Source organism: Buteo buteo, chromosome 1, assembly GCF_964188355.1.
Source record: "Buteo buteo chromosome 1, bButBut1.hap1.1, whole genome shotgun sequence".
Lineage (NCBI taxonomy): Eukaryota > Metazoa > Chordata > Aves > Accipitriformes > Accipitridae > Buteo > Buteo buteo.
The window spans coordinates 85,425,502-85,450,882 of NC_134171.1; the positions used below are offsets into that span (position 1 = coordinate 85,425,502).

General features: G+C 38.6%; 1 protein-coding gene across 2 annotated transcripts in view; it reads left to right on the forward strand.

Moving 5' to 3' along the window:
* The window catches only part of BMP2K (BMP2 inducible kinase), a 67,089-nt gene that overhangs the window by 15,863 nt on the left and 25,845 nt on the right, over window positions 1-25,381 (forward strand). For both annotated transcript variants that reach the window (XM_075039631.1, XM_075039622.1), the window contains exons 2-12: window positions 10,065-10,183; window positions 11,519-11,624; window positions 13,330-13,472; window positions 13,771-13,892; window positions 14,890-14,971; window positions 15,614-15,746; window positions 18,307-18,410; window positions 20,553-20,632; window positions 22,287-22,447; window positions 23,777-23,955; window positions 24,974-25,069. In XM_075039631.1, the coding sequence (XP_074895732.1) occupies window positions 10,065-10,183; window positions 11,519-11,624; window positions 13,330-13,472; window positions 13,771-13,892; window positions 14,890-14,971; window positions 15,614-15,746; window positions 18,307-18,410; window positions 20,553-20,632; window positions 22,287-22,447; window positions 23,777-23,955; window positions 24,974-25,069 (1,325 nt within the window). The remainder of the gene's footprint in view (window positions 1-10,064; window positions 10,184-11,518; window positions 11,625-13,329; window positions 13,473-13,770; window positions 13,893-14,889; window positions 14,972-15,613; window positions 15,747-18,306; window positions 18,411-20,552; window positions 20,633-22,286; window positions 22,448-23,776; window positions 23,956-24,973; window positions 25,070-25,381) is intronic.

Sequence of the window (25,381 nt, forward strand, 5' to 3'; positions counted from 1 at the left end):
TTTAACAGGGAATAGCACGAGGAGGTGATAATATATGAAAGTTGTACAGCAGTTGTGACATTCTCAGGCACCTTGACTTGAAATTGAAATGTAGAGTTTTTTCATATTTCTTCTAACAAGAGTATGGGGTAAAGAAGGGATCATTTTTAACCTAAGAAATATAATGTTTTGTCTTGCATGCATAATATGTATTACATGGTGTATCAAATGTTTGCTTTTTTTTTTAAGCATGTATTAAATCAGCTACTCAGTGTGGTTTCATCTTCCTTAAGCTTGACAGAATATTGCAGGAATTGCAAGTGCGTCTATTTCAATAGTTGTGTTAAATTCAAATAGTTTGCAAACTTATCTGCATTAGGAAATTGAGGTTTATTTTTATTTCTCTAGAAGCAAAATAGTTGAGGCAGACAGAAGATGGCATGGAAGCAGTGTTGTCATTATAGTAGTCAACTATGGATAGCAAGTCACCTGGATACTTGAAGGACCATGAAGCTTGGTTGTCTTTAATGCAGGATGGTGAGCTTTGTTCCTTTTGCTGTTGGCTAGATCAAAGCTTGAGTATCTCGATCGGCCAGCTGTCAGACAAAACTTCCTTAAATCTAGAACTGTAATGTTGGCATTTAAAGTTGCGAGGTGTCTGTAGTAGTTAGAGTTGACAATCCAGCCTAGTGCTGTAGGACTCTAGCTGACTAGAACAGTTTTGCACCAGACAGAAGAAGAATGTTCCAAAGTCTGTATGACCTCTTTAAATGACAATTTTTAAAATGCGCTTAATACTGGGTTGACAGAATAGGTAGGCCAGTTAATAGTATCTTTGTTGCTCTCACACGCACATGTGCTTGCCTTAGGGTCGTTCTCTTTAGATATTTTTTCTTTGAGAGGGATGTTGCCTGATGGCAGGGAGCAGAGAAGAGGCTTTACAGAGGATAGGATTTTCAAAATTTAGAGGACTTCACCTAAACAAGCTGCAATGTGTAACCATTGACTACTTCATGCTTCCTTGCTGGTCCTTACAGGCCAGGAGAGAATGACAGTGTTGTCAGAGGTGATGGCTAAAAATTACTGTTAAGGCTTTTTGATGAATACTAACTTCACGACTGAGGAAAAAACGTTGAGGTCAATGCCATAGGAATACTTCTTGGGATTTAAAAGAAGAAAAAGATGCCAATTTTGGACTGATATTTTTGATATTCCTCTCTACTCCACCCCACTGTCTGTCTTACCTGTTGTCTGTCTTGGGTTTTCCTGTGATTTCTGGGCAGCTCCCTGTAGCATGCTGTGTAGCAGTTAAATTTGCATAGAGTTAATTTTTTGCTCTGTAGCAAGCTTTTAGGATCTTTGATGTTAAGAGAAGGTATAGTTGACAAGTTGAAGTCTCTAAGTATGTGAACTTTGCTGGGCTAAAAAGCTTTATTACTTCTTTATGATAAAAATATTAGTACCTGTTGGCATCACTGGCTTCTGTGGGTTTTGTTTATGACTGCACACTGTATCAGGTGATCTAATTATTTTTGAATGGCTAAAAAATGAAGGGATTTGTGCATTTGGCATTTGTATGCTCTCCTTTGCAACATAACTGCTTATCCCTGTCCCAGTAAGAACACCAGATAATTATTTTTTTTTTTCAGTTTGGCAGCTGGGTATGTCTGGTGCATAGGTGTTACTAAATAAGGAAACTTTTCACAAAAATCTATAGCAGACCTTAATTCATCTTTCCCAGAGCACCTTAGTAAGTTGAAGTGTCTTGGATGCCCCAAGTAGTCTCAGGGGCTTATGTCAAAGGTTTTTGCTAAGTTGGACTGCAGTTGGTGCTAGAAGAAATAAAATGTGAGAGTGCCTGCTCATCGGCACGGGTAACAGTCCAATTAGCAGATAGAGGTATGCATAGCAGACCTGCTCTTTATGGGGTGTACTGTAATGTCCTGTTAGTATGCGTTTCACAGCTGCTATTTTCACAGCGCTGCTTTAAGAGCAGATGCTGGTTTGAAGAAAGCAGTGCTTCTTGTTTAAACTAGCCCTGACATTCAGATTGTTATGCGGTGGGAATTTGTGTGGGCAGTGGGAAAAGGAACAGTGGTATGTCCCTTGGAACGTGTTGTCTGCATGCTTAAAATAAAGTGGAGAAATAGAGAGCTCCAAAATGTGTGTGTGTATGTAGAAATGGATTATTTTAAAAGTAGGGAGCTATTTCTGCTTTTGGTTGTGGGAATGCCGAGCTTTTCAGCTTGCAGGCAACATGTGTCAACTGCTTTTCCGGATGGAACCATGTCTCGGAGCCTTGTGTTCACGCCTGAGACTTGTGCAGTACGCTTTACTAAAAATACACACACAAGAGCATATATAGGAATATATAAAAATGTAAATGTGCAGATATATGATTAGTGTCATGTAATACTGCCTTTATTCAGCAGGAAGGCCACTTTACAGTGCTTTCCGCAAACACAGGTCTTAGGGCTTCAGTTGGCAGCCATACAGCCAGGGTGGTTGGGACAGCTCACGTACGGCACCTTCCTGGGAGCTGCAATGTTCTTGCTGAGCTCGGGGCCAGCAATGACTGGTGCGATGAGGCAGCAGTGTAGGAGCGTATGAAATGGTGGCAGCGTACTGGGGTGATGAAAACTGTATGACCTTCAACCCACGCTCTGGAAGCCTCGTGTACAACGTGAGGTATATAGCAGCTGTTGCAGGAATTCTTGCCACATTGCTGGGGAACTGATACTTTCGTTAATGGGATGTCCCATCATCTTCTCGTGCAGAGGTGCTTCAGGAATGGAAGTGCAGAACCGTGGTCAGTGGCTTCCTTGCCCTGTGGAGGTTTTGACAAAAATGGAGTACTTGAGCAAGAATTCTTCATAAAGCTTGCAAACTGCACTGGAAGTTTCCGTTAATATGTAGCATCTCAACAATCATGCGGTGTTTGGAGTCTGATTAAAAATTGTCAAATGTTTAAGTTCTGTGTGTTTTTAAAGGTTTCGCTGTCACAAATAGATAAAAATTTTAGTAGCTTGAAGAACTAAATAGTGTTCACTATGCAAAACTCTCAAGTATTTCTTGTGTATGCTCTTAGTCTATGGCTTCCATAAATAAGCCTGCAATACAACATCTGTACTGACTAACAGAAGATTGCCTCTGTGGAGGAAGGAGTTCCTTTGTTGCAGGAAGGAGGGATTTTTTGATAATTTGAGGAAATGCCCTGTAATTATCCTAACAGGGTGCCAATGAACTTAGCAAGTTACAGGCATTGTAGCAGTATATCAGGAGAGAAGAAATTGAGCAGCAGAATGGAAGAGGGGCCCCTGCAGCATGTTAGCAGTGTATCAGGATCAGAGAAGTATGCTCTGAGCTCCAAGAATGAGCTGTGTTTGTTATATACTATGTAAAGATGTGATCAAAACTGAGCTGCAAGAAATTGCTTTTGACATGGGTTCATGTGCAACTGTGGCAGAAAGGAGGTTACTCAAAATTCCTGGTAAAATAGAACATCGATGTGGTGCTTAACAGTTGTTAAAAACAATGGCCTTTCCCAGTGCTCTGTATTGAAGTGCATGTGGGTTTTAAGAGCTGGTTTTTTCATGAGGTCATGCTTTTCTTGTGGAGAAGGACTACGTCTTTCCTGATTTTTTTTCATAAGTGTCCTGTTCTTTTGGACGCTGGCTTCTTTGGTGTCTTGGTACCCCATAAAGCTATAGAGCTCAGAGTTGTTCGTGGTTGTTTTTTTGTTTTGTGTTTTTTTGTTTTTCTCTTTTTTTTTTCCTGGCACAGAGCATGTGCTTGAAACATTTAATGAGGCCTTTCTGCTGTCCTTCATTATGTTTTTGCAAAAAGGTTTTTATTTCTTCATATTGTTTGGAGCCTATGTGCAGGGCATTTATGCTACTACTTTGAGAGGGACTGGTCTTATTCTGTTGGAGTGCATTCGTAGTCTGTAAAATGGTTCACGCTTGTGTATTGGGCTGGCAAACTATAGGGCTCAGAAGGCTATGCAATTTCAGGAGGTGTGTAACTTCGGTAGGAGGGTGTCTCTGGCTGCAGGTCAGCCTGATTTTGGAATGTAATTGAGACAGCTGGATGACTTCTGGCTTTAGATTTAACAGAGAGGAGATGTGTGTACAGAGTGATCTAGGCATCAAGGGATGCAGAGTAAGATAGCAGTGAAAGTATTGCTAAAGGCAGAAGTTTATTCAGAGCCTAAATGATTGTTGTATGTTAGATTATCTGAAAGGCAAAAAAGCCAGATCTGTTACTTGAAAGAATAACCGTGTGTGGATGGATAGCCATCTCGTTGCAAAGGGGTGTGTGTGGTGGGGGGAAGGTTAGCAGTGTGTGTGTGAGTAGATGGATCACTGGAAAATAATTTGCACTTCAACCTGTTTATCCAGCTTTGCGGAGAGAGGGGTACAAGGCCATCTCACTGACCAAGGTCCTACGAAATCGAGCACAACTTGCAAACTGGCTTCAAATGAGAAATAAATTAACTATCTTTCAGGTTATTGAGCTTCATTAACAACACCTTTACATGACGACTGTAAGGACAGGTCTGAAATGGTGCTGTAGTGGAGGAAGTCATGCTGGCCTGACAGGCCCTTTTCGGGCTTATATCTCTTAAGGGTTAGTTTTCTCACAAACTGGTTTTTTAAACTCAAGATTATATTTAGTTACTGAGGAAGTTACTAGATATCTAACTGTCCAGATGGTATAGGTGCATAAGAACGAAGAGGATATGTTGCTTACCACATCTATTCATTTTTTTCAGCTTTTCTGAAATGTACAGGAAAACTGGATGTAAATACTGTATCTGAAAACAGACTTTTATATAACGATTAGCTTTATAAAAACTTATTTTTGAGTATTTATTTGTGTCAAAATGGAAACAGATTTTAGAACTCAGCCACCTCTCCGTAACAGTCAGGTTTTAATGTATTTGTAGGGAAGCTTTTATACCTTGCTGGTTTTGTGAGAGTGACTGTAGTAGCTACCATTTCTGGTTCAGCATTTACAGATGTGGGTAGTGGTAATTTTTTTATTACTGTACGGATGAAATCCTTCTGCGCGTGAAGTTCTGTTTGTTTGAGACTTGAGTATATAGTCAAGTAGTTAGCCAGTTGGAGGAACAACATTTGGTGCTTCTATATGTTTTAATGGTATCTTAAAAAAATCTTCTTGTCTTTATATCTAAAATACGCATGACTTTGTTCAGAATATCTTTGTTGATACTATTCTAGTCTGTCTTCACAGAACAGCAGTCTGAAAGATGGTAAAGGTGCTGGAAGATTCTTCAGCCTTATTTTGTTCTTCCTCAGTAAGCAAATAGGATGTTTTGAGTTCTGACAGCTATATTGTTTCCTTCTTGGAGTTTCAGGAATGTAACATGGTAAAGCTTAAACAGAAGGTTGAGGCCCCTGAAGTTTTTCAAGGTTGACCTTAAATATGCATAGGAAAAAAACAGACTAGAAAATATGGCTGAGGTAGAATTTAGTTTTAAAACAAAACCACAAAAAAAAGCCACAAAAGACTGAAACATTGCTAGTTCGCCTGTTAATAAGATCCCAAAAGTGGATGGTAAAGATGAAAAAAATGACTGTTCAAGGTAAGAAAGACGTGTGAATTTCAACTTGCTGAGCTTTGTAATGAATTTATCTGTCAAAGCTTCAGGGTTTTATTCTGCTAAGTATCTACTGACTTACATAACTGTAGATGCTATAGAAAGGCTTTTTAGCAAGTATTTAAAGGAGAAGTGACTTGTGTGATGTGACTGTCCTGTGTAACTTTTGAGTATTTAAGTCTCCGATGAGTTTGATGGAAATAAAAGACTCTAAGAGATTCAGCTCTTACAAGTCTTTTGTGGTTTAACCCCGGACAACAGCTAAGCCCCACACAGCCACTTGGTCACTCACCCCCACTGGGATGGGAGAGAGAACTGAAAGGGGCAAAAGTGAGAAAACTTGTGGGTTGAGATGAAGACAGTTTAATAGGTAAAGCAAAAGCTGTGTGCACAAGCAAAACAAAACAGGGAATTAATTCGTTATTTCCCATCGGTCGATGTTCAGCCATCTTCAGGAAAACAGGGCTCTGTCATGTGTAATGGTTACTTGGGAAGACAAATGCTGTAACTCGCAATGTCCTTCCTACCTCCTTCTCCCCCAGCTTTTATGCTGAGCACAATGTTGTATGGTCTGGAACATCTCTTCGGTCAGCTGGGCACAGCTGTCCCAGCCGTGTCCCCTTCCAACTTTCTGCGCACCTCCAACCTACTCGCTGGCAGAGTGTTGTGATAAGCAGAAAAGGCCTTGGTGCTGTGTGAGCTCTGCTCAGCAGTAACTAAAACATCCCTGTGTTACGAACACTATTTGCAGCACAAATGCAAAACATAGCCCTTACTAGCTGCTATGAAGATATTCAACGCTATCCCAGCCAAAACCAGTACAAAGTCTCAAATCTGGGAAAGGGAGTAGAGATAACTTGATTCTAATGATACAGCACACAATGAAAAGGACGTGCGTGTTCTAAGGGGAAAATAGCATCCTGTTAGCTCTTTGTGGCAAGGTCTGAGAGTAACAGAGATGAGCCTTGGTTGTGAGGCCCCCCTCCCGATGTGGTGCCTCATGCATTCGCCCTTAGCAGCAAGGCTATGGGATGTTCTTGCAAAGTTAATGTGGGCCCATACGGACTGGCTAAGTGGAGTGCTGCTGTCATTGTGCAAAATGATACTTTTTTTTGTGCTTTTGCTTTGCATACGAGTCCCTTCAGAATTGCAGTCAGTCCTGTATTCAGTTCTCGAGTGCTGAGCGTGTCAGTGGCCCTGTGGTTTCCTTAGTTGCTTTTTTGCGGCCTCTCAATTTGCATTTGAGTTGGCTCTTGTGGATGTGGAACGAGGGAGAAAAAATGGGATTGTGACGTTACACTCTCTGCCTGTGCCCAGTAGCCTTATGAGCTGTTGTCTTGAACATGTTGGTGGCAATTTTTAGATGGTATCTAAAATTATTTACTGACAAGTAAGCTAAAGGGCTTGCTGCACTGAAATGCGTATGGACAGTGAGGTTCATATAATTGTATTGCCAAACCTGTTGACAGGCTGAGCGCGTGTGCAATTTACGAGGTTATTACATTTTGGTCACTGCCCTTTATCTCAATTTTTCAACAGAGGTACTGTAAACGTTGGTGCTCTGATAAATAAGACTGCCCAAAGTTGTTATGTTGCTTTTTGATGGAAAGGCCTCAGAGTTGGCAAAGCTGTTGCTCGTTGCCCAGTATGTGAAGATGATGTGCTAGTCAATTAGTGCCTGCATACCTATCTCGGGCCCAACTGCAGCATGTTGTGGCATTTTTTGTCTGTGGGAAGATGGGGAGGTACTTGTGGGATGCTGTGGGGGTGTTGTGACTTGACTACATCAGGAATTTAAGGCGGCAAGCAGAATTGTAGTGATGGGTGGTAAAGAACAGAAGTCTGTAGAGAAGGGGGTGGCTTCACATCTGGAACTTACTTGTCATATTTTTATAGACCATAGCTTATAACAGTTTTGTTTTAAGCTTTTTTTGGATGCATTGTGTTATGGAAAAGACTGTATATGTCTTCACTGCTATGAGATAATAGAAAAAATTTTCAGCTTCTGAAAATGTTGGTGAAATGCCAGCTCCTAGGTTGATGGACATGTGGAAGCGCAGTTCTGTTCAGTCTGCCATCTTGAGTCTCTGGGCAAAGCAACTACTCATTATTTGCGGTAGTGTTTCTGTATAGCACAGGGCCATGTACGTACTTGCCTCCTTCTCCACCCTGACCTTTAGCAATGTTTAAGAAGAGTTGTCATGAATGTTTAAAGCACTGATTATTGCATGCTTTGGTGCTTTCAATGAGAAGTTGAACATCAGAAATGACTGTGAAAAGGTTTAAAGTTTAATGGTTTGGGATTTTCCCGAGTAAAGATTCCCAGAACATTGGTGACTAATAGGTTTTCTATAAATAGTAATATGCTTATTCAAGTTTTGTTCAGAGTTATGCCACTTGGCTCTTTGATGAAAGGATTTCCAGAGTGGTGATATTTACTAATGGAAAACAATTCAAGATCAGATACTTACTTTTTGGCGAAATGGGGAATAGGTCTGCTTTTAGGTCTTTTTGAGGGTTCAAGTTTGGTTAATATTGCCACCTAATGGCAAGAAGAGCAGTTGTCTGAGAATTTAGATTTTTTTCACTACTTTCTACTGATTGTTTTTATCCAGTCACGTCTGCTCTGGTTACATAAAGACCCTTGTCAGGGAAACTTGAAATCCGGCATTTTGTTCTTGTCTTCCTGCTAGTCATAGAGAACTTTAAGGCTACGAAACTGGTTAAAAAAATCAAGAAGTTATTTTTGTTGTCTAATAGTTAGACATTTGCGCTTTACCTGAGTATTGCTTTATATTTTTGGTCAAATATTGGTGCTTAAAAAAGAAGCTTCTTTTTATTGAGAGGAAAGTACAAAAAAATCTTCCACTACCGAAGGTCTGCACATCGCTGAGTAATATTCCCCAGGCCGGTATTAGGGGAGCCCTATAGGATCATTTCAGCCCCAGCTGGAGTTTGTCATTAGAACTTGAATAACTTTCAGAGTGGGTGTCATGTTAATGTTTTGGGAATGCCCTGTTACGTAAACTAGGTTAAGTATAATAATTCTGCAGAATTTCAGCTCTTGTATTAAAATTGGCAGTAATTCTGTTGTGACAGTGTAGCTTTTCATTTGGCTAAATGAGCAATTAAGTCAAAAAGTATTACATAATCATCAGGAAAATTTCCTAATAAAACTTAGCTGCTTCAGTTGTGAATTACTACGTGCATGTTTACTCAAGCACATGAGACTTGTATCAGATGAGGTGTATTATACTTAATAAATGCTGCTTGCAGATTATATCAGGAAATGTGAAATGCTGCTTGCAGATTCTATCAGGGAATGTGAAATGCGTGCATTTCAATTGCCTGCCTGAATATCAGAGTAGTTAATTGTTTTAATTTACATATTTCTGTCCTGATCGTATACCTGAGTTTTTGCACTAGTTGAAAGTTCCCGTGGTAATAGTTGGCTTACCATCAGACAGCAGTCAATTAAGTAAAGTACGGGTTTACATGAGCTCTTCTATGAGGCAGATTTCCTAAAACTCTGGGAAAGCTGTGTGTGTGAACCTTGAGGGATGCTAATGTAATCTGCTTGAGGCCTTGAGCAGTACTTAAAGGTAACAGACAGATAAAACAGCAGAGTGTTGTTTTTCCCTTGGGTTTGCCTGAATGTTTGGAAGTGTTTGGAAATGTTTCACTTTGCTTCTGTGTGTAATTCCTGTCTACATGATTCTTTTCTACCAGTGAAGAGAAAAAGAAAAACCTCATCCTGGGAAGCTGGGAGGTGGGCTTGAGTGTATATGACTCGTAGTTCATGCTGCTGTTGGGACTAAGAATGCTCCTGATGGCACTAGTTGTGGGAAAATGTTTAGTTCTTAACTGGGTAGTTAGTCTGGGTTCAAATAAAAACACTACTTCAGAGTTGATTGCTTGCACTGTCTGTGATTGCAGGGAGGTTCCATCTGTCTTTTAGGCTGTGCTGAAAAGTTGCATGACATCTTCAGTATCTCTCAAGACTCTCTTTTTTTAGTGTTTTAATTTCTCTGTTTAAAAATATGGGCTTAGGGAATTAATAATAACCTTTATCAAGTATCGGGGGATTTAGAAATTTGTGAAGATCTGGAGAATACATTTGCTTTGTTCAGGTTTCTGAATGACTCTGAAGGTACTTGAGGGTTGATACCTGAATACACAGACTTTGCATTGGACTTGATAGATATATTTGAATGTGAAAATGCTTTTCAAATATATTTGTTTAATGTTGTAACAGAATAGTAACGTTATTAGGCTTTTGTCAAGAATACTTCACCTATGTGAAATGGGTTGAGGTGGCAAATCTTGAACTTTTTAAGTGTTCGTTACTCTTCACTCAGTGACTGCCATAGACTTTCCTATGCATTTCTTAATGTGTAGTGATGTTGGCTAGAGGAATACAAAATCTCAAGTAGCTTCATTTGCTTGTAATTGTTTTTTCCAGGTGGCTTCTCAACCGTGTTTCTGGTACGTACCCATGGTGGGATACGTTGTGCACTGAAACGAATGTATGTTAATAATGTGCCGGATCTCAACGTATGCAAGAGAGAAATCACTATAATGGTAAGAAGGTCATTATTTGTAACTGGAGCATGCATTCATTTGTAATATACGTACACCAAATGCCTCTTAAATAACAATTTCTCCTAGACCACCTTTTCTTTTGACCTTGCAGTCTTGATTTTGCACTGTTGGTTTCTGCAACTAATGCCGAGTTTAGGGTTGGTGCGTGAATAACTTATAAAGCAGTTATAAAAAGCGGATTTGATACCACGGTCGATTTGGTCAGTACATCCGGTTGCCAAGCAAAAGTAATTTCTTCCAGGTGTGCAGCGGTACCTTAAATTCTCAAGGCCTCCATGTGCCACAGCTCTCTTAACTGAATGATGCTGCTGGTGGCTTCCAGAAGTATTGTTGTCCTGAGCAGGCGTAAGCATGTTCTCCAAGTTGCAGTCCAGTATTGGGGTAACTGGTGTGTGTGTACCTTAACTCCCCTACGTCATCAGAGTTTCTATTGTTTTTCAGCGGATGACTAGCAAATAAGGAGAAATTAGAAGGTTTAGTCAGGCACACTTGGGTATATGATTACTTGACAAATTAAAAAAGAAATTAAGAAAAAAATTAAATTAGCTGCTGACTGGGCAAGAGAAAATATGTTATATTGCCTTCTAGCGGGAACTATGAAGACTATTTACCTCCATCTCCATACACTTCTAGCTTACACATGTTCTAATCATAGCAGCACCTATTTAATTATATATGAGGTACTTGAACATAAACCTTAGGTTATCTTATAGGCAGAAACTCTGTAGTATGGATGATGACACTTGTATAGTCAGATAGGAAATAAGCATTGCTTAATTCCAGATTTAAAGTGGCTCAAGTTGTTTGTTTTCTTCCTTGCAGACACCTTCAGTTGCTTGTGTGTAATAACTTTGTAAAACTTTGTAATAGTTCAGACTACACCAGTTGTGGCTTTTTTCCCGTTACCTTTTGTAATAAATGAATGACTGTTTTTCAATTTAACTTAGCATGGGCACGAGTAGCTTGGTTCTTCTACATTTCCTGCATATCAAGGCTGTAGTAATTACTAGTTCACAATGTTGTTTTAGAATGCAGCAGTTAGGATGTGTTTGCACTGCCCAGTAAAAAGCACGTGAATGTTCTTTTCTGAATGGTAATTGCATTGCGTTTGATATATAGCAGTCACTCTGACATAGCTGGCAGTGATGAGGTTATGTTTTGCATTTGTGGTACTTTCTCAAGAGTGGTGGATATGGGGCAGGGGATGACTTTACTTGAAATCCTAAATGGTTGTCTGGAAACTTGTACTATCTTTTATTTGTTTAAATTTTTCTGTGCTTAAGTGTAATGTAAATTTTTTTTCTTTTTTTCCAGAAAGAGTTATCTGGGCACAAGAATATTGTAAGCTATTTGGATTGTGCTGTTAACTCCATAAGTGATAATGTTTGGGAGGTACTCATTCTCATGGAGTACTGTCGAGGTAAGAAGAAAACTCTTAGGTTTTCAGAGTAAATGCAGGGAAAATGTTTGTATTGATCAGCTGGGATTTTTACTTGGAAAGTTATATTTCCAAAAGGTTAACATACATATCTCACAGCTGGAATCCAATTTTCTTTGCTTTTCTGTTTGTGTTGTTACGTAGGCACTGAGCTGTTGAACACTGAGAAAATGTAGAAGTCAGTTTCACATGGCTTTGTAATTAAGCATGATCAGAAACAGGGAAATTATTTGTATAGGTATAGAGTGAAATTGTTCTCTTCTGTTTGTGCCAATCAACTGTGGCTAGAAAATAATTGGGTAGGAAAGATTGGCAAGGTTTTCGCTCCTGTTCTCCCTCTGCTGTTTTTGTTTAAGATAACAATATTAAAGATGCTTTACTCTTATCTGACAGGTGACTGGTTCTAAATGAGCATAGTATAGTGTTGATAATGCTAGCCAAAAAAAAAAAAGTGCTGTGGTCCTGCTTTATAATATAACTTTGTTTCAAATAATATATAAAACCAGGTAGTTTCTAGATTGTTCTTTTTCCCCACCTCAGAAATGCATTGGAATAAACTCACTATTGAGTTTAACTTCTGAAGTTTATCTAAAATTTAGGGTGACTAGACCCCAACTTAATAATACAAGATGGTGGTTAACCCAAATAGGTGATGATAGAAGAACGAGTGCTAGAAAAACAAACTAAGTATTTCTACACTAGAAAGAAAACCCACCCCATTGTAACGCTTGAAGAATACTTTAAGTTGAGGTTTATGTTGGTTTTATTTGCAGTAGAAGCAGTAAACGATACAGCTTGTGCAATGTGTACCATCAGGAGCTGAAGACAGTCTTGATGTATGTTTTAGGAAAGGGAATAAGGAGAACTTGCAAACTAATGGCTGCATTTTTGGCCCTCTGCCCTGCTGTATGGGTGAATTTCTGTACCCTTGTGGGAGTTCACTTCTGACTCCCTGTTGGTAGCACTCTTTCTTTAATTATAATGGTAAATAGCCACGTGGATGTCAGCTGTCAGATGACTTGACAGTGTTAGGGTTTTCTTTTGCAAAGCGCCCTTGTTTCAACGGAATGCTCGCCAAGGCCCTCCAGATAATGAGTCTTGCTTAGTCTCTTAGTGTTAAGTGAGCATTGTGGTAGGAAGAGCTAGTATTATCTGGTAAAATTATTTGAAGAAACAGGCAAATAATGATTCCTGATCTTAGAAAGAAACCTGTGAAGAGGTTAAGTGAGGTCTTTCTGAAAGGGTGGATTTGGGCTCTTTCCCCTGCCCCTCCCACCCCCCACCCCCTGCCATTGTCTCCCAGAAAGACAAAGAGAGAGGGTGTCTAGAATTCGAATTAAACTAAGCTTGGTTGGCTGCCAGGGTTTTGGCTATGGATCTAAATGCAAGACATGCTTTTGAGGTAACATCTTTGTCTGATGGATGCTTCTTTGTGTTTGTGACAATTGGTCCCAAATGGGTTTCAGTCATAGGGACTCTTTTTTTCATTTGAGACAGTAATTTTTCTGTGTAGGATGATGTAAGAGTGCGTGTTTGGAAAACCAGGTTTGTTTTCTTTAAATACAGTGACTGTGGAAAACTTTCTTGCATGTTATTTGGGGACTTCTTGCATATAGGTAAGTCTTTGCTTTTGTACATGAATAGGAATTACTAAAAAAAATAAAATATTACATTATTGTTTCTTTAGCTGGGCAAGTTGTGAATCAGATGAATCAGCGTCTGCAGACAGGCTTTACTGAGTCAGAAGTAATGAGAATATTTTGTGATACCTGTGAAGCTGTTGCTCGGTTGCATCAGTGCAAAACACCCATAGTTCACCGTGATCTAAAGGTATGAACTTAATACAAAGGAACATTGAGGTTTAAAATAATGATCTACTTAAAAAGGATTGAGACTATAGGAGATATTTCAGTAAGACTGACTTCTAGTTAGGGAAGCGGTTGCTGTTGGCGGAGCTGTGAACAGAGAGACTAAACTGTAAGATGTCAGTTATTGCTAATGGCAAGTCTGTCAATTGATTTTTCTGTTAACTTTCCTGTTTGTGTATGAGAATGCATAGTAACAGTTAACTTTGAAATTAATGCCATTACTTTCATCTAATGTTTCTGTTTGTTGATTTCCTTTCAAGGCGGAGAATATATTGTTAAATGACAGCGGGAGCTATGTTCTCTGTGATTTTGGCAGTGCCACTAACAAATACCTTAACCCTCAAAAAGATGGTGTTAACTTGGTTGAAGAAGAAATTAAAAAGTAAGTTCGCTTTTAAGTGACCTATCATAAGCAGGAAACTCCATGTATTATTGTGCAGTGTGCATGTATCTTACTGTGAATTGAACTTAGTGGTTGAACTTCAACGAATGTTGACATAAATATAGTGAAATGCGGGAACTATTTGGTAACATAGACTTCTTCCATTTATTCACAGATTGTTTTTGCAAAACTGATACTCAAGAATAAAAGTGTTGGAAAAAAGCATGCTGTTCTGAAATTAAATGGTTCAAAAATGTTTGTCTGGCTACTACTGGCCATTTTAGGAGTCTGATATTTTAAATTGGTGCTATTTTGATACAGCTAATTGTATGAAAGAAAAAGAACTGATGTTAATAAGCATTGGAATGGATTTACTTGGAGGCTTATTTATAAAGTAAGGTCGACGTTGATTCTTCTAAGACTGATCAGAAAAATATTTGAACTTTTATTACAGATGCACTTTTGAACATGTGTTAGTTTGGTTTTGCCCCTTGAGGCTAACAACTGCAGAGGAATAAATACAGGCTATTTGTTCTCAAGTTATGAAGTGATACGGGTTTTTTTTCCCAGCTCTGAAAAATGCTTTGACTACTAGTTTAGTAATTACTTTGAGATGTTAGGTTTTTTTGAAGTCTGCATTCTTTGTTTCATTATGTGATAGGTAAAACTCTTACACTACATCGTTCAAATGACTGGTTATGGCGGTACTTAAGCAGAGTGACTCTTGCAGAAGTACATGTGCTGGGGAAATACTATTAAAAGCAGGTTTTAGCTGACTTAAATATTTATTCCTGCGTAGGATAATTTTATGTTGCTACTCCAAATATTCTCTGTCATGCTGTAAATGCAATAAATGACTTGGATTGTGTATGACAGTTCCAGGTGCATATCTGAAACTTGGGTGTGAATGATGTGCATGTGTCAGATGCAGGAAAACACTCTTTTAGTTCCGAGGCACGCTTTTCATCGATGTCCTCTTTTAATTACATACTGCTAGGTATACAACACTATCGTACAGAGCTCCCGAAATGATCAATCTTTATGGCGGAAAACCAATTACTACCAAGGCAGATATCTGGGTAAGCAAAAAATCAGGTACTAATTAAGAAATGTGGGGGGAAGTTAAAAGCAGCATTGGCTATTTGAAAAACTAATTATCTGGAAGCGAAACGTATCGTGCAGCTATACAACGTAGAATATAGTAGAGGTATCTTTGGTAGTTACATCTTCCGTAAATAAAATGAATTCCGTGTCTGATGATCCTTTTGAGTTAAGGGGGACGTGATTTAGAATTGTTTTCCTTGTTGTCACTCAGGTTGCTGCTTCATAGTCACCAGTGATTTCTCGTGGAAACCTGTTGGCAGCATGATAAGGAAAGGTGTTTTTATTAGGTGATGTGCAGTGAACTAAATAAAGACTAAATTCAGCAGAAATGCTACTGGTATCTCTGGGTAGTATGACAATGTTAGTGCAGCTCTTGGGTTATGCTCTAATTCTGGTACTTCATTGTTGAACATAGGATTCAGTGGGAAAGAAAGCCTTTTTAGAGCTGCTTTATATATCAGCTTGTCACATGAATAAAGTGTTTCATAATGTAGCTTCTACATAACAGTGTAGGCTTCAGCTGAGCTAGGACGCAATTTGTTTCTTGTTGGTGCTGCTTTATTGTGCAAAAAGCCTTACTCTCAACCCTTTATGGTGCCTGTATTTGTTTTTTACAGGCACTTGGCTGCTTGCTGTATAAACTTTGTTTCTTCTCGCTTCCCTTTGGAGAAAGTCAAGTTGCTATTTGCGATGGAAGCTTTACCATTCCAGACAATTCCCGATACTCTCATAGTATACACTGTTTGATAAGTAAGTATCTGGGCAGCATGGCAATTCATAAATCAAATAAAACAGAAGATCTTGCTAATGGAGGCGAGTGGCTTGGATGGTTGGTGCAGACTGGCTGGGTTGTTCAGTGAACAGTGGGAGTTGCTCTTGGGTACCATCTGTCTTGTAACTCCTGTATGTGCCCTTGAAAGGAGGCTTGCGTATCCGTTTGCTCAACGGAGGACTGTGCCACGGTACAGAATGGAGGTGCCGGCCTAGAGAGGAATTTCAGATACCTAGAGGAAACTTCTCTGAAATGGCGCTTAATGTGTGCCAGGTGAATGAAGTACGAACAAGTCTTTCTCCTGCACAGCTGACGTGTTAAAATCGGCTACTGTATACTGGGCATTTAGTAGATGAGTTGATAACTTCAGAATTGAAACAGAATAAAATGGTGCAGAGACCTGCCAGATTAAGTTGTACTTCTCAACTCAGAAGAGCTTTGCTGAAATAAAAATAATTTTTTTATTTCTTTGGGAGGCGTGGATGACTTTTGAGTTTTTCATTAGGTAGTGGGAAACCACGAAGGGATAACGGGAATGAAGAGAAGCTCTTAATTTACTCATAGTTCCTTTTTGCACTTAAGTGTGTATTTTCTATGGAACATCAGACAGTTATTAGTATTATCTGTCCAAGTTAGACAGTTGTCCTTAGATGAACTTGAAGTGCAACTTTAGTGTAGAAACTTACATGCACTGAGATGAGTTGCACTGGGGGTACTTTTATTGTAGTTTCATGATTTATAACAGAAGAAAAATCTGATGAAGTTTATGCAGCCCTAAGCGTTGGACATGAACTCTGGCAAAAGCTTCAAAGCACAAAGAGTGTGAAGGAAAATTTAGGACAACAACAAGGACAGTTGATCTGTTATCCATGCAGAGAGATACAGGATTGAATGTTTACAGTAATAGTGAGTATTTTCACTGGTCTTTATTTTGAACTTCGAGCAGTTAAACTTGGAGGAGTGGAACTGACAGAATATGGAAAATTGAGAAAGTTCGAATAGGAGCTCTTGAAATTTATTTCTGAGTTATGAATGTGTTGACCACATAGTTTGTGCTTTTATATAATAGGAAATACTAAATCCAAACCACTTTTTTCAGCACATGAATAATAAAGAAATAGTGGTTACCATGGTAAGCATTTACCTTCTACAAATACTTAATAACTGGTAAAATGGGACGAATTTTCAAGTCTTTAAATACTTTTCTCTGTGTCACAATGCTACTTTTAGAAGAGTACAGGTTTTAATCCTGTCACCTTGTAAGTATGAGTGCTGATTTATTAAGGTTCATGAAGTGCTGTGCCAAGATGAGCATTGCTGGCATGCAATATATGTGGGTGGGGAAGAGTCTCATAATGTAAACTTTCCATCTTTCAATTTGGAATGAGAGCCAAAAAAAGCTGCAGTTGGTCATAAAAAGTATGTCAGGGACTTCTGGCTTCATATCAGCTCTTTTACAAGGTGGCGAGTGGGGAGCGACAGGCTAAACATTCTCTACTTCATAAATCTAAGATATCAGAATCAAGTGGCAGGAGTCACTTCGTAATAAGCGTTCTGTTTCCACTTAATGGTGCCATCGTTGCAAGTTTAAATCTGCCTTACTTTGTAAAACCCATTAAAAATAAAACTTGATGTGAACTGTAGTGGCCATGAATTAATGGCTTTAAGTAAAATTGTAATATTTGTCTAAAATGATACATTTTTTTAAATTACTTCAAGATTTTGTAAAAAATCTTGTTTAAGGTTGGCTGTACTACTGAACAGTTTTGGAAATGTAGCTCAAGTTTCTCATCAAAACTGAAAAGTTAAGTTTTCGTAGGTTGTTCATTTTCTTTGTAGCTCAATGTATTTTTAGAGGGCTAACTTGTTTAGAAAATATCTTTCGCTGTTTATTTGGGTTCTCGGGTCATTTAGGCAAGATTTCCTGATTGTGTACTCAGTATCGTATAGTAAACAATACAAAGTAACTTCGATTTGCTTGAAAAACAGCACACCTTGTAATTTGGGAAGCTAATGTTTGGGGAGGACATGTGAAATTCTGTGTCTTGTCAGGAGAAAGTCCTTTTATCTGTGGAACTATATTTTTCTTAAATATGCAAAAGCATGCATGGCCAACTAAACCTGCAAGACAAAATATGATGTAGAACCTTAGCCTGATACAGTTAGATATAGCTGTGGATCTTCTGTTAGCTACATTGAATTTTGTATTAACCCTAGAAAATTCTAGGACTGTGAGTTGGTTTTCTGTTGTTTCCCTCTGAAGCTATTAATTACTACTTCAGTTTAGCTACCCTTTCCACAACTGAGTGTCTAAATATCAAACAGCATACGTATTCTCGAATTGTGTTTGACCCTGGGAACTATTTGACTCGACAAAAAGTAGTAAAAAAACCACCCCAAAACCAATATAACAATAAAACTGACTCTGGGGTAAGGTCATTCGACAGAGCTGCTGAATTTCTTCTTGATGGTAGCATGCTATCTCAACAGGCTTTTTGATATCCAACAGTGATAATTTGGTCTTAACAATTTTTGCAGGATATATGCTTGAACCAGATCAAGAACAGAGACCCGATATCTTTCAAGTATCTTTCTTTGCCTTTAAATTAGCCAAAAAGGATTGTCCAGTGTCTAACATTAATGTAAGTAATCTTTAATTTTTTTCTTTCTTCAGTGTGTTTCTTAGGTGGCATTGAGAGAAGTGTATCAAATTAGCTGAGAAATATTATTTCAATTCCATCATAAACCTTGTTCCTAGATTATAAAACATAGAGCAGAGTATGCTTAGAGCTGATATTGTGTACTTGCAATATTAGCTACCTAAACAAAATATTTTTAAGTTTTGAGTGCATAGCTTCATAAATTGTATTGATACTGCACCAATACCTGACAATGTTTTAACCATTACTAATCTCTTGTCTCATACAATTAATACAAAATATACTACAGAACTTAAACTTGTTGGCAAAAGAAGGTTTAATGTTGTAACTGTAGCGTAAAGAGTTTTATTTGTTTGTTCTGGATAAACTCTTGTTCTTAATCATCCTTAGCCGTAATGTTAATCCATTGGAAGGACTACAGTGAACTGGAAGGCAAAGAGAATAGTGCCTTGGTTAGCCTGTATTCCTATCCTTATTTTCCATGTGAGTTTGAACTTTCTTTGAAAGTCTGAGATTTGTCTCAAAGATCGTCTCGTTCACAGATGTAATTACTGTGCAATGGAATTTGAGGGCACATCAATGATGTTCAGTATTATAAAGTGATTCTCAAGAGGTATCAGGAAAAATCCATCTCAAAATTCTTTTTGGAACAAATGTCAACTGTAGTAAGGTCTGCCTTCAGAGGCAGAAAAGTGAACTTGCGGAGATCCCTTTGAATTCCTTTATCATTGATTCTTGTAGAAGTAGGTGCTCGATAAGTGTGAGGGTTGCTTTTTGGAAACTTAAGTTAAAAACCTGAAAATCTTTAAGTACTTAATGTTTGTAGGTAAAGGCTGAATTTCACGTGGTTTGAATGGTTTTGCGTTATGCCGTTGCAGCACATGAATAGGAGGTGCGATAACTGTACTCTTCCTCAAATAATTTATCCTTAAATATGAGCCTGTCTTGACGTAACATAATTTGGGACTTTACTACATTACTCATCTGAGGAGTAGTATCACTTCACTCAAGTAACTTGAGTATATGTCTGTTACTTGGACTTTTTTATTTTTCCCCTGCAGATAGGAATTGCCTGCTTACTTGGCTCTTTGCCCTCTGATAGACATGGGAAAGTGAAAGTGCCTGGAGTATTCTTGCAAAGTGAAGCAAGCTGTTTGGTGTGTTTTTCCACTGGGGTGCTAAACCAGCTGTAAGAGTAGCAGTCTATGCCCTGGTTTCTGCTGATATCCATTGTTAGTGCTTGCCCCTCTAGCACTCATGGCTGCCTTAAAAGAGCAGTAGCACAGAAATGTGCGCGGGAACGCTCCGACCCTCCCCCTCGAAGTTTTGTGAGAATGTTACGGGTTAGAAGAGAGGCTGGCTGATTGCAGTATCCTGTCTTAAACAGCAGCTTATTTTTTTTTCAAGGGAAAGTCAGAAATACGCCTGCCTGTCTCTTTACTAGACTGTTGACTAAATCCAGTACTGATGGTACTCTTCAGAAGCAGTATTTGATAATTAACTCGGTCTCTGCTATTTGTGACCAGTTTTAGATTTGTGTCCTTTACATAAGTTGGTAGTGTGTGCGTAATTAGAGATAATATTCTTCCTCCATGCCCCAAAATTGCCGTTTTCTGTGGTTAAAGGTGGTTTAGGTGAAAAGTAATTCATTCAGGAATTTGATTGAGAAGGGGATGAGTTAAAGGACCATAGAAGCTTAGATGCTGCATGGTTTTGTGCAGTTTGTGTTGAGGTGGAAGAGCTGAGTGGGCTAAAAACCTACTGTTGAATCTAAATGTCAGGCTTTGTTTTAGCTCTTAAACTTGAGACTCAAGTAAGTCGTTGTTTTGTGTAGTTATAAGAAAACATTTGGGGATGTGTTATTGTTGATAGCTGGTAGTGTGTGAAAGAAGTGAAGTAGCTGATAAAACAGTCAGATCAGTAATGTGTTTGTTTTACTTTTGCAACAGGTAAGAGAACACAGAGATACTGTTAAATTAAAACACCTTTAATCTACAGCTATGTGAGTGAGTTCTGCATGTAACATGGAAGAACGTGAACCCAAGTATTCCTCTTCAATATATAATGATTTTTTTCTTTCAGGATTTCATTTTTTTTAATTTATTCAAATTTATTTTTCCCAAGAACTCTCCTGTCCCTTCAACTCTTCCTGAACCCATGACAGCTAGTGAGGCAGCTGCTAGAAAAAGCCAAATAAAAGCAAGGTGAGCAGCGCATGTGGTTAGTTTTTTTTCTTCCTAATATTGTTAGGCTACCTGTTTGTCTAAAGCCTCTTTTCATGTGCTTGTTAATAAATGAAAAGTTATTTTAGTAGCAGAGGTCATTACAATAGATAAACTGGAATTCTAACACCTTCAAGTCTCTCCTTGGATTCCACTGCATTTCTTTTTTTATTGTATTGGGAATCCATGGAGAGAAATTGAGAGCATGTTTGGTGGTGGAATAAGTAAGAGCTGGCAGTCTGTTTCTGGTCTGCTTTATTTTCTCTTAGTGTGTTAAGTGAATTTTGAAATAAAAGATTTTAGTGGCAGGTGAGGATAATATGGTACAGTTAAACTGTTATTCAGAGTTCCATTTAAATGTGCAAATCAAATCTGATTGATGAAGGTAAGTGGATTTTGTTCTTTCAAAAATTCCTATTTTTATACCCAAATAATCCTTTTTCTGTACTTGTTAATAAGAACAAGATTAAAACCTCAGGAATTCCTGTTCATGCTTTTAACGTCTGCTGCAGTATATGGTGTACACTGAATGCTAATGGTGGAGGAATCCTTTATACTTCCATTCCTTGTTAATGGAAGTTGTTTGAGCTTTGAATGTACCAACACGTATGACTTAAGTACTTTTATATTCAGCTATAATTATCACCTCTATTTCAACTCTGACTTCATTAGCCTGTTGTAAATGAGAAGCCAAGGAATGGGCTCATCTTAGCCGTGTTTGAGATTTGTAGATGTGTCTCTGCCATTTTAAGGTAATGTCGTAGTCTGCATGTGGTTGGTTTTCTGGCTCTGTTGACAGTTGGTAATGTACGATGAAGGGCGAGCGCAGAGTATCTATGGAAAAATCTTTTAAACTCCAACTAAATCTGCTAGACGATAGTAGGAAGATTTATAGTTCTTCCTAAATAATGTTTTCTTGATGGCCCTCAGTTACAGCAGGTTAAGGCAGATGGTGTCTTGATCTAATGTGTTAGGAACTAATATGGGGTGTTAAGTACTGGAGCTCAGATGTTGAATTAGTGTTTTTAAGCAGTTGGACAGTTTCAAAAAATGCATTTACTATAACCTGTTAATGGGATTAAAGCTCAAAAGTACTTTGGTTTTGAACATCTTTATTACCCTGGTGGCCTGTTACACAGCTCTGAAGTGCTTCAGGGAAGATGCCAATATTTTGAGCAGTTTATGGTGTTTAAACTGCTGGAGGCTAAATCTCTTAACAAAAGGTAGAAATGAGTGAACTTAACAGAAGAGATTTTTCTTAACCTTATTTCCTGTATGTATGAGAAGTAGTCATATCTCTAGTCATAGGATTGTCGACTCAACTGCTGGACATAACTTTCACTCGCTACTGTGAACTGAGGAAAGGTTATACAGAGGAAACGGTCTCCTTGGGAATAAGTCCGTTGCATAGCTCCTTCTTAATGGTGTTCTGTAGCAGTTGTATGTTCTATGGCTGCAATGGGTGGCGAGTGGAATTTTAGGAAGCAAATTTTAAAGTATTAAAATCCAATTCAGAAGTAGAGCAGCACATGGGTAAGACATAATTGAGCTGTTAAGAAATAATACTGTGTCTAATTTGAAGAAGCAGCAGTCTTTTTTTATCAAGTCTCTTCCATGGGAAAACTTGCCGTTTCAGAATAACAGATACTGTTGGACCAACAGAAACCTCAATTGCACCGCGACAAAGACCAAAGGCCAATTCAAGCACTGCTACTTCTAGTGTGCTGACGATCCAGAGCTCAGTAACTCCAGTCAAAGTACAAGTTCCTGGTGAATTTGGTAATCGTGGGCAAAAAGGTAACTGAAGAGAGTAAAAGGATGGACTAAAATAAACGAAGAATGAATTTTGGGGGTTTTGGTTTTTTTCTTCTTTGCTTTAGTAGGAATAACATCTAAAACTCCATTCATCTGTTACCTTTTTACATGCCAAAACCCAAATCTTCATCCTTTCCGATAGACTCTGAACGTGCAAGTAAAAAGTTTGAGTAGGTGCCACAAAAACTAAATGCAAATTGTTGAGATGTGAAGGTATTTTTTGCTTTGTGCTTAACACTGATATTGAACTAACTTCCCCACTGTGGTCTGAGAGAAGCTCGTGCTTAGTTTTTATTTTCAAATAAGTCATGGAGAGCATTGAGCTCTTCTGTAACAAACTGCTTTCGTTGTAGTAGGAAAAATATTTTCCCTCTGCCTCAATAAGTCAAGAGATACCAACAATATGTTGGTATTATTTGTGGGCTGGAACCATGTAAAAACTTCACTTCTCTAATGGTTGACCGATGCATTTCACATGGCACTGTGGGTGCAATAGAGGGCAACAGAGGAGTAATTGAGGGAGATTCAATGGAGTCAACTGGGTTTTTAATAAATCCTTTGTGAGGTTTTTTTTGTTGTCTCATTCAAAAAGAGTTATGGTTCTGATAAATATTTCAGCTAAATAATTTTCATTTGTATCTTGTAAGTTTTCCTAGTTGCTCTTTGTGATCTTATGTGTCTATTACGGTCAGGAAGAGTAGCTTCAGGGACGGTCTTGGGAAAGCCTCCGATTAAAAGGCACTGAGAATGTGTTTCCCAGGTGTAAACAACTTTTACTAGACAGGATCCAAATAATATCCAACTTGGAAAGCTTTGCCTGTTATAAGTAACAGATGATTCCTGGGCACTTCAGAATATAAATACAGCATGCAAGAGAGGTTGATTTATGTTAGTAACTGCTTACTTAAAAGGCTAGAAAAACACTTGAAAGGCAAAATTAATCAGGTGTTCTGTTTAAGGGAATTTGACCAGTGAGCCAATAGTTCCCTTAAGAGGAAAAAAAAAAAAAAGTACGCATACAAAATTGTATGCTTTGATACAACTTAAGTGTCAGTAAAGCAGAAGTCTTGAACCCAGCTTCCTCTGTCGTGCGACCAAAGTAAGCTTCCCGCATCTTGTAAGTAGAAATTGTGCACTGAGAGGCCTGGAAATGTTTTCAGAGAAGTGAAGTTAGTATCTACCAGTTGTCAGACGGGGAAGGGAAGCTTATAAACTGTTTCACCTTGAAGCGCTTAAGAGGTTCACTGCCAGGAAGCTCTCTAGCTAAAGTTTAGATATCAGTATGTCAGTAGTGTTGCCTGAATATCACAGGAACCATGCGACCAGGGAACGGACAAGAAATCTTACAGTCCCAAGGGACCAACCAGCACCCCCCGCAGCAGAACAGAGTTCTCCAGCAGCTGCAGCAGGGCGACTGGAGGCTACAGCAGCTACACCATTTACATCACCACCAGCAGCAACCTCCAATACAGGATGCTTACATTCAGCAGGTATGAGTCAAATCTGTTAGACAAGTTTGTAAGTGGCACGTTATGCTTGTTAATAACACTTTGAATCATGTGTTAAGATTTCTGCTGTTGTGGCCTGCTTTTTTCCTGCTAGGAGAGAGAAAGGGATCGTGGCTCCTGCACCTTCCTTTTACCTTTGATTTGTCTCTTCATAGGCACTGTAATGCTTATCCTAGAAACCTGCTTTCTTTGTGCTGTCTTGTTTTTGCAGTTAGACCCTGAATCCCAGCTTGCTTTGAATCATCACTGTGTGGCCCAAATAAAGGTTTTGTGTATGTGTAAATGTGCTTGAGATAAACATTAGGACTTATCTGGGTGACGATGCTAAGCTTGCACTAGATGGTTGTACATACACCATCTGAGTAGGATTTTTGCAGGTTTTGCTTTCTTGAAATTCCTTTGGTCAGTGAAGAGCTTCCTTCTTGTTGTTGTTGTTGTTGTTGTTCTGTATGTCTAGATTTTTCAGGGATACCATGTAGTTTAACACTATTCAGCTTGGATACCCTCAAGTATAATTGCTTAAGTTGTGTAGCATAAATAACTGTAAAAATAACAGAAGAGTAGCTAGGTCAGAGAAGAACTTTGAGATCCTGTCCAAGACACCTATTGCGATTACTCTTTCTTTTCCATGTTGAGACATGTTATTCTTTAAAGCACAGCTGAACTAGTTTCCAAAGGGGCTCAGCACTGGTGAAAATGGCAGAAGTAGGGATGTTAACGGGCCTGCACTAGAAAAGGCAGTGCTGAATTTGTAGTCTAATTTTTTCTTAAATGGGCTGGTATTAATGGGGGGGGGGGGGAGCACAAGCTTCCAAACACAGAGTCATTAAAATGCAGTGACTGAATTGCTAGCTGATTCTTGGTTATGTGATGTCTTAACTGAAAAATGCTGTTAAGTCACAAAAGTGTTACTTTAATTGATGCTTCTTCTAAATACCTGGATATTGCTAAAGGGGGGGATCATGACTTCTTAAAGCTGTTTTCTTCTTTTCAACTACAGTATCAACAAGCAATGCACCAGCAGATGGTCCAACAGCAGCTGTTAATGCAGTCTGTGTACCAGCAGCAACCTTCCCAATCTCAGTATCCTGCTACGGTATGTCAGGAATGCAAGGTGGATGGTACTGTCTTAAAATAACGTGCTGTGTTTGTAAGTCTATTGTGAAGATGGAGTAAGGGAAGTTTGTGAGTAGTTGTAATCAGCTGTGGATGTGCCAAATGGTGGAAGTTGAGCATCTAAAATGATACTCAGTTGCGAAAAAAAAAAGTTAACCCAAACTTGGTTGCAAAAATTTATCTGGAGTTGCAGTTCTCTATTAATCAGATAGGATATATCCTCAACTTCATTAAGTAGGTATATACTAACTTGAAACATACTTGGTGCTTAAGGTTTCCAGTAGTGACCACA